The 13,185-nt window shown below is 37.5% G+C and overlaps 1 protein-coding gene across 6 annotated transcripts in view; it reads right to left on the bottom strand.

Annotated features, from left to right (window-relative positions):
• flt1 (fms related receptor tyrosine kinase 1) overlaps positions 1-13,185 on the bottom strand; it is a 274,469-nt gene that overhangs the window by 251,494 nt on the left and 9,790 nt on the right. For 5 of the 6 annotated variants that reach the window (XM_069891514.1, XM_069891517.1, XM_069891515.1 and 2 more), the window contains exon 1: positions 8,801-9,141. The exons of the other annotated variant lie outside the window; for it this stretch is intronic. In XM_069891514.1, coding sequence (XP_069747615.1) covers positions 8,801-8,861 — 61 coding nt within the window. In that variant the 5' untranslated portion in view covers positions 8,862-9,141. Of the gene's footprint in view, positions 1-8,800; positions 9,142-13,185 lie in introns of those variants that run through there. 6 annotated transcript variants of the gene reach the window in all.

Genomic DNA, 13,185 nt, shown 5'->3' on the forward strand with positions numbered 1-13,185 from the left:
CTCTATCTATAGCTCTCAAAATTTTGTATATCTCTATTGATTCTCCCCTCATTTTCCGATGCTAAAAAAAAATAAAGTCCTAACCTATTCAACTTTTCCCTGTAACTTTTCCCAGGTCTTCAGGCAACATAAATTTTCTCTGTGCTCTTTCAACTTATTTGATATTTTTCCTGCAGGTAGGTGACCAATGGCACGGTTGGCTTAGTGGTTATCATAATGCCGTTACAGTGCCAGCAATTGGGACTGGGGTTTGAATCCCACGCTATTTGGAAGGTGTTTGTATCTTCTCCTTGGGTCTGCATAGGTTTCCTTCCACCATTCGAAACCTACCAGGGGTGTAGGTTAATTGAGTGTAAATTGGGCAGCATGGACTTGTGAGCTGAAATGTTACTGTCTAAAAAAAACCTGCATACAATACTCCAAGTATGAACTCACCAATATCTCATACAACTTCAACATATCATTCCAATTTCTGGCTTTCATATATCAAAGTATTTAGTACAATGTGCCAAAAGCTTTCAATATAATTCTACCTACCTGCAATACCACTTTCAATGAATCATGAACATGTAATCCCAAATTCCTCTGTTCTGCCACACTTTACAGTTCCCTACCATTTACCATGCAAGTTATATCCTAGTTTGTCCTCCAAAAGTGCAATACTTGACCATGTTAAATTCCACTCACTATTTTACAACCCAGCACCAATCCCTGAGACACACCACTAATTACAGGCCACCATTCAGAGATGCATTTGTCTACTACCACTCTCTGGTTTTTGTCACAAAGCCAATGTCTAAATCCAATTTACTACATCATCCTAGATACCAAGCAATGAACATTCTTGACCAACCTCCCATGGAGGACCTTGTCAAAATCCTTACTAAAGTCCATATAGACAACATCCACTACCTTTCCTTCATCAATTGTCCTGGTAACTTTCTCAAAAGCCTCTATAAGATTGGGTAGATATGACCTACCATGCACAAACCCCTGTTGACTCTCACTAATCATTCCCTGTCCATCCAAGTACTTATATATCCAATCTCTCAGGACACCTTCCAATAACTGGCCTATAATTTTCCAGATTATTCTTAGAACCTTCCTTAAACAATGGAACAATATTAGCTATCCTCCAATCCTCTGGCACCTCATCTGTGCCTAAGAATGATTTAAGCATCTCTGCTCGGGCCCCTACAATTTCTGCATGAGCCTCCTGCAAGGTGGAAAGGAATATCTTGTCAACCCTGTGGATTTCTCTGACCTTTCCTCAAGATATCAAACACATCTTCCTCTGTAATCAGTACAGCGACCATGACCTTACTGCTGCTATGCCTCACGTCTCCAGACATTGCTAAGTAGAAGTCACTAAGTGAGAAAAAGATAAATAATGAAATCAAAGAAAAGCAAAAGTATATGGGAAAGGAGCTGGACAATGGGATTATTTGTGGATTGTTTCAGTAAAAATGACCAATGAATGGTTAATGAACATGAAAATGAAATAAAAAATGCAGTTGGAAATCTGTAACAAAAACAGAAAATGCTTGAAGCACTCAGTACATCAGACAGCATCTGCAGAAAGAGAAAAAGTGTTAACATTCAGGTCATAGATTGTCAGAATTGGGAGTGAAAGAAAACAAGTTAGCTTTAAGCTGCAAAGAGGGTGGGAGAGGGATAGTTAGGACAAAGGAAACATCTGTGATATACACACAACAATTCAGGCCTCATTTGCAATGTTTAAAAAAAAGAGTATCTTTCATTTTTTTAAATTATGTTAATTATTCATAGAAAGAGTTGAAAATTATAATCTGATTATTTAGTTCAAACTTTCATTACATTTGTAACAATTAATTATAGCAATGAAATTATAAAATCTTTAAAATACAACTGAAAAGTTTGTTTTTAAAAAGTTGTAATGTGAAATTATCATAAACATGATGCTTCTTTCGATAAGTTTGAAAGCTTCCTAGCAGTCAAAGAAGTGAATCTTCAGTTTTCACTGAATCTAGCATTCCATCATAGTGTTCTCCTAGCAACAGTAGCCCAACTAATATAACAGCTGCTCACGATTCCCCCATAGTTAAATCCAACTGAAAAATTGACCATTTATTACCTGATTATTTCAATTTCATCCAACCGAAGCTGTTTTAATTTTGGTTGAAAGAGCATTAACATGGCACCAATAATCATAATTTTTTTAACGTGTACCTCAATTTTTTGGCATGGGAAGCCATGAAAAAAAAATAGGAGTTGCAGCTAAAATTTATCAACTTCAAAAAATAATTCCCCATTGCACCTCATTAGAATTTTTGATATTGACCATATTTCTCACAGGGAAACATGCTGTAAGCCTTGTTTACATTGTGCTCATTTGTAATAAATATTAGTTTAACCAAAGCAAGTATTTTAGTAATTCATCTTTCATTATGGAATATGTGAGGCAAACAGGTAACTGTGTGGAAATTGTTTTGAAAACAAATACAGAATCGATTCCACATGCAAAAGCCATTCATAATGAACTATTCAGTTGTCCAACTACTTTAGAAGTACAGTAAAGGTCAAGATAAGAAATAGGCTTTGTTTCAGGCATTCCTCTTCCCAGGATTTCTTAAAGGGTTAAATCCTAAGCCCTTTAATTTGACACATGTTTGTTAAAGGGTCACTGCCTGAAAATACATTGCAATTTATCAACTTGTCTGTCACCAAGTGGCCATTAGAAGCATACCCATCACAAGATTCAGATTACTTTTTTGTGATTCCAACATAAAGAAGTCAGAAGTGGAAGAGCCACATAATAAAAGTTCCAATATCATTTACCTTTTAAATAATTTACATAGATTTATTAACCCCTCACTTCTCAAGAAAACTTTTCAACATATGCTCAAATAATGCAAATGTTCTCAAAATTAAAATAATAAAAAATACTAAGCAGTAAATTAAAAGTCAATTGTCCTCACAGATCATTTAAGAAAAATAGGTAGCTGTTCACAAGTGTAGAGATTGTCATTTGAATTGTGCGCAAAAAATCCATCTTTGTAATTGAATCAATTCGTTTAACTTCGTATCAGCAGGAGAGAAATTGTCAGTAATGCTCAAACTATTCAGATTTTTTTCTTTTTCACTCACTTCCAATTATTGTTAATATGTTTCACAAAGATAAATTACAAATGTTGCTGAGATTGAGGCTATCAATAAATGTGAAGAAGCTATAGTGAAATATATTAGATTGAATTGAATGTAAGTAAACTCAGATGGAAAAGAGTCAAATGCATGTCAGGTAACAGTTTACAACTTAACTGTTTCTAAGAATTTGGACAGATAGATTCTTAACAATGCAATGTTTTTGTTGCTTGAATTTTATTGTAGATTATATTTGTTTCAGTTGAAGATGATTTGATCATAACAAGGTATACTTGGTTTTAAAAATTAATCATTGAAAAATATTTACTGTTGCACTTTTTTCATTCACTATGGGAGTTGTTATAATTAACTCAAATTAAATTATATTAGATATAATTGCAAAACTTGCTGTGATGCAAAGTGCATGAACAAATTTCTTAAATAGTGACTTACTTTTAATATGATCCATTTAAGAAACAAATTCTAATTCTAGGCCATATGTATGAAATTTATATTTTTGTCTATTGTTTTGTTTTAAGACAGATTAAATTTAGAGAAGTGCAATTCACTTCAACGAATCATGGTTTGTTCAGAACCCTGACCACTAAAACCTAAATAGCCATCAGTTTGTAATAAAGTTATCAATCATGCAGTGGTTTTACTCAGTGGTCCTTCTGCATATATTTCAAGCCTCATTAGCCATTAACCCATGCATTGTTCTACGTATTGTCAAATATAAATTCTGCTATAATCGTAAAGGTGAAAAGCAGAAAGAAGGTGGTTTATCTTAATTAGGCATAAATGGATCTTAAGGTTAATAGGTGTGCATTAATTATCTAGTGTGATAATCAAAAACTTTAAGTATTTAGAATAATAACTGAATCTCTCTTTCTCTGAATGTCCCTGTAACTTAGCTAGAAGCAGTGCAACAGGGTAAAATAATCCTGTGAACTCCAGAGGTGGCATAAAGGACAGTTCTAAGGTCTGGGACCATAACAATCAGCAGTGAAAAGCAATGACATACCCTGACACAATAGAGAGTCCTTTCATGATAATGTTCAGTGACCTCTAATTCTGAATAAATGTTATGTTCCAACAAAACACAGCAATCCTATATATAGCCTCCCAACCAAAAAGACAACCACAAATTATGAGATACTTACACCTGCACAGCTTTAATATTGTATTTTACATGCAGTAAAATGCTGAAAGGAAAATAAAACCCTGTGTAAGTATTGAGAATTCCAATTTTAAATGAGAGTATTTGTTGATTGAGTCATTCTACTTTGTCTGGATTCACTTGGTTTCCACAATGGTGATGAGAATGAGAAAAAAATAATTTAATTGCTGCCATGACCTCACTCATTACTTTACAGACCAAGTCTGGCCACTGAACAATACTTGAACCATGGTGGAATGATGTCTTTGGATCCACATTTCCTGGTTCCAAAGTCAACATTCTTCTTTTATTAAGATTCATTAATACACTGAATGGTTGGTAAGCTATTGTACCAAAGGTGGCTCAGAAATTCCAACTTCTAACTTCTGTACTGCCTATGCCCTCTGAATGCTGTAAATTAATAACCAAGCTTCCAAATAAGAGAATAAAGGCTATCTTAACCTAGCTGGCCATTTCATTATGAAAGTTCTCTATGTATTAAAAAATCCTACTGATCTGATAGACAAGCCTAACAAATATAGTTTTCTTATATTAATTAATGTTGAATATGTTGCTGTATGGTTACAATTAAATTATTTCAGACAGGAATTTTTTTTTAAATGCACAGGGTATAGTATCCAATTCACCTTCACCTCCGAGTGCAGTTCCAAACCATTTTTGCTGAATAGTTACTAAAGAAAGCAAATTCATGCAGTCCCTTTGGGACCCTTTCACACTGACAGCAACCAAGTTTAAATAATTGTCACATCTGTTTTAAAATACTTTAAGTGCCTCTTTAAAAAAATTACCTGTTGAACAGTTTAGAATACAGAACTATTTAACTTACATTTTACGTGTATATGGAAAATAATTGAATGCCTTTGGATACCTATACCATGAGAAGTCACTGAGGCACTATCAGTAAACGTGATGTAATGTTGGAAGATAAAACCATTACTGGGGCAAATGGATGTATAATGAAATTAGCTGCATTTCTATCTTCATTGTTGAAGTGAGTCACATATAAAAAATTATTTAATAAATTTGAATCATTCCTGACCTTTGGAATTAGACCCTTAATTGTACAGCTACCTGCCAACATCTGTCCCATGTGGCTTCCTTTGAAATTGCCACTAATTAAAACTTTATTCACTAATGAATCTTTATTAATTTATTCTGTTTTGATTGGTTTGGGTCAAATCATTTAACACAGTGAACAAAAATGTAAAAGTGAGTTTAATCAATTTATGTATTTAGTGTTGTCCATGAGAAGGACATTGTGTTTAACTCTATTGATTTTATTTAGCTAAAGATGTACAATTTCAGATTTTATTGATGAATCTTTATAAATGATTAAACGTTATTCTAGGATTAAATTACTATTTAATCATACACATTCTAATTATTTTTGTTTCTTAAATCACAACTGCAATCATTTAAAATTGACCTAAAAATGAGTCCATTAGCATTTTCCCCATCTATTTACTGTTTTATTGCACCCATCTCATTTAATGCACAAAAATTGATGTGGAACTCCAAGCAGACCTTCGATGAACTGTGGTAGTCTGGGCTTAAAGGAACCCTCAGCTGTCGCTGTGTGTGCTGAGCTGTTGAAGATTCTATCTTAGTGGCGTTAAAAGGTAGCCCATTATCCACCCTACCTGCAGAACTACAAAATTGTTTTGTAATTTCTCCAACAGATCAGTTTGCTTCACCTCTCCTATATTCAGGTCTGCAAATCTCCCATTAGACTATTTGTATTATGAACAAACCACAAGCATGGGTCAAATTATTATTAAATGACTCTTCCTATGGTTTGCACCCTGTCAAATCTGATGGAGTTTTTTGAGAAATTAACAAACAGAATAGACAAAGGAGAGTCAGTGGATGTTGTTCACTTAGGTTTTTACGCCTTTGATGAGCTGCTGCACACAAGGCTGTTAAACAATATTGGAGTCCATGGTATTACAGGAAAGTTGCTGGCACGAATAGAAGATTGGCTGACTAACAGAAGGTAAAGAGGTGAAAGAAAGGGGGCTGTCTGCCAGTGACTTATATTTTCTACAGAGGTCATTGATGTATCTGCTATATTTCTCGTTATAAGCAAATGATTTAGATGACAAAATTGATGGCTTTGTGGCCAGATTTGCAGATGATAGTAAGATAAGTGGAGGGGCGGGTACAATTCAAGAAGCAAGGAGTCTGCAAAAGGACTTGGGCAGGAAAGAGAACAGACAAAGAAGTGACCAATGGGAAGTGCGCAGTCATACACTTTAGTAAAAGAAATAAAGTACTAGACTAATTTCCAAAATGGGCTGAGATTCAAAGGGACTTGAAAGTCATTGTGCAGGATTCCCTAATGTTGAGTCAGTAGTAAGGATGGCAAATGCAACGCTTGCATTAATTTTGTGAGGATGCTTCTTCAAATTGTTGCTTCAGTTGACTGTGGAAGCCAAATCACTGAATAAATTTAGAGTGGAAGTTGATAGGTTCTTGATTGGTCAAAAAATCATGGAGTGATAGCGGGAGAATGGGGTTGAGATTTAAAAAAAAATCAGCCATGATTCAAATGGTGGACCAGTTTCAATGGGCCAAATTCTGCTCCTATGTGTTATGGTTTTATACCATCTGGTTGGTTAGTTAAGATACAGTAAACTAAATGAGAAACCGTTGTAAATATTCACTAAGTCAAAAAGCTCATTGGAACAGTTCCCACCCTTCCTGATTTAATTTCACTTTTCCTGTAGTGGAAGTGTTTTGTCCTGATTCTTAGACCTGGTGTATTTGTTTATAAAATTATGAACACAAAAACTATCATCTTATGTTACTAATTGTCTAATTACAACAGAAGGACATCATCTATTCCTTCTCTGATGCATGAGAAAAGACTTCATGTCCTATTTTCGCCACATGGCTCCACTGTACAACAATGTCATCTAACAATTAAATCCATAAACTCTGGAAATTGCAGAAGATTTTCTAAATATTGGGAGAAGGTGATATGGCATCTGAAATTCACCTTTGCTTTTCTGGCCATCTGAGAAAAAGGTTATGGCGTCAAATCTAGAACAAAACTCAAGTAGTTTTCAACAGTAATCATTGTCCTCCCTTATGCTTCTGAGAAATGTGTTCGATCCACCGAAGGCACCTCAAAACACTAGAGAGATTCGATCAAAGGGATCCTTGCAAAATCCCTTTCGTCCGCTGGCAGGCCAACAACATCGACACATTGGCCAACAACTCGGGACTGAGGCACTCGGGGGACTGCAGATGCTTGGAGGAACTCAGCGGGCGGAGCAGTAACAGTGGGAGAAAAAATGGTTGACGTTTCGGATCGCAACCCTTCACCGAGACCGAAGACGTGGAGAAGAGAAGGAAGTGGAAACGGGACAGGGTGGCAGGACAAAGCCAGGACTGAGGTCTTCATTACATTTAGCCCAGCTCCGATGGGTTGCTACTCGACTCTCGAAACGGACAACCCATTCTAAACGGTGAAGGGGGTGGGTGTGGTGCAACAAAACTTTTAATGGCATTCTCGATATCCTCGCCGACTGGTTGGAATCTCTAAACCTGACTATTCGAAAATGATATAAAAGACATCAAAGCTGGCATTGAGAACACCATCCGTCGGGAGCTCTGCATAAATGGCAGGTGAAGCGTGGCACCTCCCAATTCATTCTCTTCAGCCTCTCTGCGCAGAACTCATCGTTACTGTCAGAAAAATCTCGTCAAACAGAAAGTAGCCCATGGTGTTCCATAAATGGAGGGATGTATTCTACCTACATAAAAGATGCTGTATATTGACCAAAAAACACCAACCGAATAAATGTCTCTGTTGAAATCGCAAATCCCCCCACGTCTTTCAAATTCCGGACGAGGAAGTGATAACTCAACAAATTCCGAGAACAGCATTACAAATATACTACAGAAAGTGCCCTACATTTCACCAAATCTTGGAAAATGTAATTCCCTTTACTCTGAAACCACTTTCAGAATCTCACACACATTGTCCATTTCACGATAAACCTCCATAGCAACTACCAGCATGGAGACATATCAAAACAGACGACAAAGTCGAGATAGACGTGGAATTTATCTCGTTCCGCTCATCCTCGCTTCGAAAAGGCGGCATATTTCAAGAATTCAGCATGGAGTGTGTGAAATGAAGCTTGCCAACGTGATAACCACATAATTATACTATAACTGCTGCTTCGAAACGATTCCTGTAAAATAGCAACTTGTCTTAAGAAATACTTTTCCTCTACTGTACCTGCTCGCTAAAGCACGTTTGCCGCTGAACAGCTATTTAGTGGAACGTTTATTTTTTTATATCATTAATAGATTTAGTCCACCGAATTGCAATAAAAAATTACGCTTGCACGAAATTAATGGTTTGTTAAAATATGGTTAAATCTAGAAAGGTAGGTTAATTCTCAATTGTATCCATCAGCATATTAATATTCTTCTTTCGCTTAAACATTACAATTCTCGCGATTTCTAAGAGATAAAAACGTTACTTACGCTTTGTAACTATACTTCCAATTTGACTACAAAGTATAATCGTTATGAAAAAGTAAGGCATCGTGCAGTGAAATAAGTGACTCGCCGCGCAATTTCCAAGTTTTCTTGAATGAAGATTCCCAACAGCAATTTATCGGTCCTCTCTATCAGCGCGTTGCAGATCCTTAGTGTGTGATGTTCTCTGCCTCTACATGCCCATCGCGAACAACCCAAGACTATTCTAAAACTTTGCTCCTCGCTTTGTAAACTGTCTTGTCGGAACGATCTTCAGAAACCACTAGGCATTAACAAATCTGTCGATATTGAAAAGGTATCCAATCCAAAACACGGAGCTCACCAAACTCTGGGAACTGTTACTCCCTGCTCAGCATCGTATGCTTATATACCCTTCCGACAGGCTCGTTGCGGAAACGTTCCACCCTAGTGACGTCGCGGGAAACTTGGCAGCTTCACCGCGCCCATCACTTGCATTTGACATACATCGATATATTGATTCCAGATTATTCAGAGATCCGGGAAACAGAACAATCCGTGAAACACGTTCAATTAATCCGAAGGATTTTTAAAATACTCCTTAATTACAGGGCAGTTTAATTCACCGCCACCGATTACCAACACCAGATCTGTAAAAGAGGAGGCGAAACAACTCCAAAACCTTGAGGAAATATTAAAAATATTAAAATATAATATGTACTTTAAATTTGACATCGGGATACATGACGTGCTGGGAATAGGCAACTGTGGATAAGTATTGAACACGTTGCGTGTTTCCTCATGTTTTGATTTTTCGTTCTGTTCGAAGTTTTGCATTCTCACGGCTGGCAGGAAGGAAACCACCTTATTTGCGTGTTGAGGAACTTTTAAACATTAGACAAATGGGATGGGAGGTGTTTGAGGAAGTTACTGAGAACACCGGAGATCTAAACTAAGTCATCCAACTGAGAAACAGATTTGCTGTCTATTCTGGCCGTGTTTTTATAACCATAATTAGTCTTAAGGCTTTTAGTGTCTGTCCATGCAAAGTACAATAGAAAAGGCATTTATAACAAGTGTCCATACGGAAAGATGGAGTTGTACATTTGGTGAAATATCGTTTACTGTGCTCCACTGAAAAGATGCGCGCCCAGAATCTCAAAGGCAAATCAATTGAAGGTTCCTGTTTTTGGTGTGGGATCTGGGACATATTTGTTAAATCCAAACTGGGCATGTTGGTAAACCTTGAGCCATTGTTCTAAATTTAGATAAATTTTATAGTTTACATATTATTGGCGAGAAGTTCTGGAATTTCTGTTACTAATCGAAGTTTAATTGGTATACGGGTATACGTATTTAATCCGTAATGTTGAAAGAAAGGTGTCATGCATATAAACTAAAATAAGAGCTTTTGGTGCCAAAAATATGAAATTAAAACAATAAATGCTGGAAACAATTGGCAGGTCAACTTGGAATGTTTTACCATTTTACTATAGGTCGTAGAAATAGTGGCTAACTCCCCTGAAACTCTACTGAGGCGAGTTCATTGAAAATTACAAAATAGATTGAGCTTCTTGTTGAGCATGGTATTAATGAACACAGAACCATAGCAAGTAAATGCAGCTTTATCTATAAATTAGACAAATAAATATCAAAATCCCTGCTGACTGCCAGTCATAACAAAAGAATCTTCCTCTATAGTCTTCTTCTAGTGGCTGAAGGGCTCCTCCCACGTGGCAAGGCAGCTTCCATTCATCAAGAAGTACAAAAGATGTGATCTTCACTTTCTCACAAATCCAAGAAAAATGTAGCAAACAGCACCAGCCACTGTCCATGGCCTTTATCAACCTTCAACCAGATCACCCCATTTCAGTCATCATTGCATACATGGACATCTGGAGACTGAATTCCATGATAATTTCCCCTACCAACTCGATCCGACTGCATAATATCACATCCTAACAACAAAGTAACTTGAAAAAGTGATGATATTCGATATCTCAGAACTACCCCTCAATTAAATCATAAATAATGATATTCATTGTCACTTTGTGTGTCAGGACTCATTTCAAAAAATCTGGATAAAGATATTTGAAGATGAAGACTTCAAATTTAGTACTGACATCCACATGCCTCACACCAAACTTCTGTAACATGCAGAGTAAAAGACAATAGGCTGAAGACGCTGTGATTGTAGTAAACACACCAAATTCTGGAGAAACTCAGCTCTGACCGCCACAGTAGCATGGATCTCCCAGTGGCCACCCATTTTAATTCTCCATCCCATTCCCTTGCCAACATGTCTGTCCATGGTCTTATTTACTGCCAGACTGAGACCACCCATAAATTGGAGGAACAATACCTCAACTTCCAAATGGGCATCCTCCAACTGGATGGCATTAATATTGACTTCTCTGGCTTTTGTTAAAATCACCTCTCCCCTTCTTCTCCTGTCTCCTTTCCTTACAGACATGACAAATTCTATCTAGTCCCTTGTCATATCCAATTAACACCTTTTGTTGGTCTGGATTCCTCCCCCATTGTTTGAATTCTGAGATTTTCTGATATCTCCTGCTTCTGCCTTTTCTGAATTTTCCTTGCAGAAGGGCTTAGGCCTGAAACATCAGCAATATATCTTTGTCTCCTATAGATGCTGAAAAGACCAGCTGAGTTCCTCCAGCATTTTGGTGTGCTTTCTATAACATGCATTCTACTTGGAGCTCCATCACAGGCAAAGATTTAGAGAACAGAGAAAATGCTTCAAGAATGTTCTCAAAAACTCCTTTAAAAATTTAATATCCTTCCAAATCAAGAGAATAGCTAGCTTCTAGCCTTTCAAATCCCAGCTTGATGAAGGGTTCTGGCCTGAAACATTGACCATCCTTTTTCTGCTATTGATGCTGCTCCCCCCTATTAAATTCCTCCAGCAGGTTGTTTTGTTACTCCCAATTCTAACATTTGCAGTCTCCTGTGTAGCTGGAGTGAACGCAAGTCATTCTAAGAGACCATGAGGAATAACATCAGGTGGATAAGATTGTTCGCATTGACTGCAATTGTGCACTCTCACTGAAACTTGATAGAAAACTGATAAATGTTTTAATGTTCTGACCTGAACCTCTTTCTGTAATTACATTTTCCCAAAATGTTACAGATCTAGCCATACAGATGTGTGGGATGAATTGTAACTTGAATCATCTCCAAAATTATTACATTATGAAAATTAGTATGTGGTGTAGATGGAAACTGTAAATAGAATGTTATTCAACTTGAAAGGATGTGAAATCTGGAAATATGGTCAGTGGGGGAATGAATGCCTTGATCATGCTTACCTGAGTTTAGTAGTAGCTGAAGTAATCTTGCATTGTTGAGAACAAAAGAAACAAAGAATAACATCAAGTGGTCAACAGGAAGAGGACTGATTGGTGTTACAGCTGTTTTTTATCCCTTGTCTATTGGATTTTTAGATTTTTTTTTAAGTAAAAAGAGGCATGGCAGGGCTCCTTAAGCCTATTGAATGCATATCCTATCACTTGTGGGATATCCAGGATACTTCTCACTTCCTGGACATCTACACATTCTGGAAATGTCATCAAAAAGATCCGGATTTGAGTGAGAGGGATTGATTTAAAAATTGGATCAGTGAGAGAAAGGAAAGAGTAATTATCAATGTAACTGTTAGTAATCAGTTGCGACTCTGAAGGGCTCACTCAGCAATAGGTGCATGGTTTTACATTGCATTTACTTTTAAAAATAGGGGCAATGTTCTCAGAACACAGCTAGTTCTATCAATGATGGTAAAGAAGAAACATTTTCACTGCTGAAAAGTATCAATGAACGACATCAATTGGCAATAGAATTTAATCTGGAGAAATAAGATGTCGTGGCGGCGCACATACTTGTGGCGAACCGGCCCCGCTTGTACCGCCACGTTGCGGGGCAGCCACGCGAAGATGGTGCCATTGGGGGACCTCCTTGCCTCGTGCTTTCGCCCAGTGCGCGCCTCAGGCAGGTGTGATGATGTCACCACCTGCGCAGGGGCAGTGCTCAAGCTGCCCTTAAAGGGGCACACGGTAGTTTTGAAATAAACGGTCGTTGAGAACCTTCAATGTGGTGGTTGTGAGTCTTCTTCATCGTAGATGCTGCTACATTGGTGACCCCGATGAGTCCAGATGTTTTTCTGGCTTCCCAGCATGGATCCCGCAGAGATCAACGCTGTCGTAGTGAAATTGCCCCCCTCCTGGACACATCACCCATGTACGTGGTTCGGGCAGGTGGAAGCGCAGTTTCACCTCAGAAACATTTCTTCAGATGCTACTATGTTTTACCACGTCATGAGCATACTCGACGAGGAGACTGTGACCAGGGTGGACGACCTCATCCACAAACTGCCGGACGATGGTAAATACCCTGCC

Source organism: Narcine bancroftii, chromosome 7 (assembly GCF_036971445.1).
Source record: "Narcine bancroftii isolate sNarBan1 chromosome 7, sNarBan1.hap1, whole genome shotgun sequence".
NCBI classification, from domain to species: Eukaryota; Metazoa; Chordata; class Chondrichthyes; order Torpediniformes; family Narcinidae; genus Narcine; species Narcine bancroftii.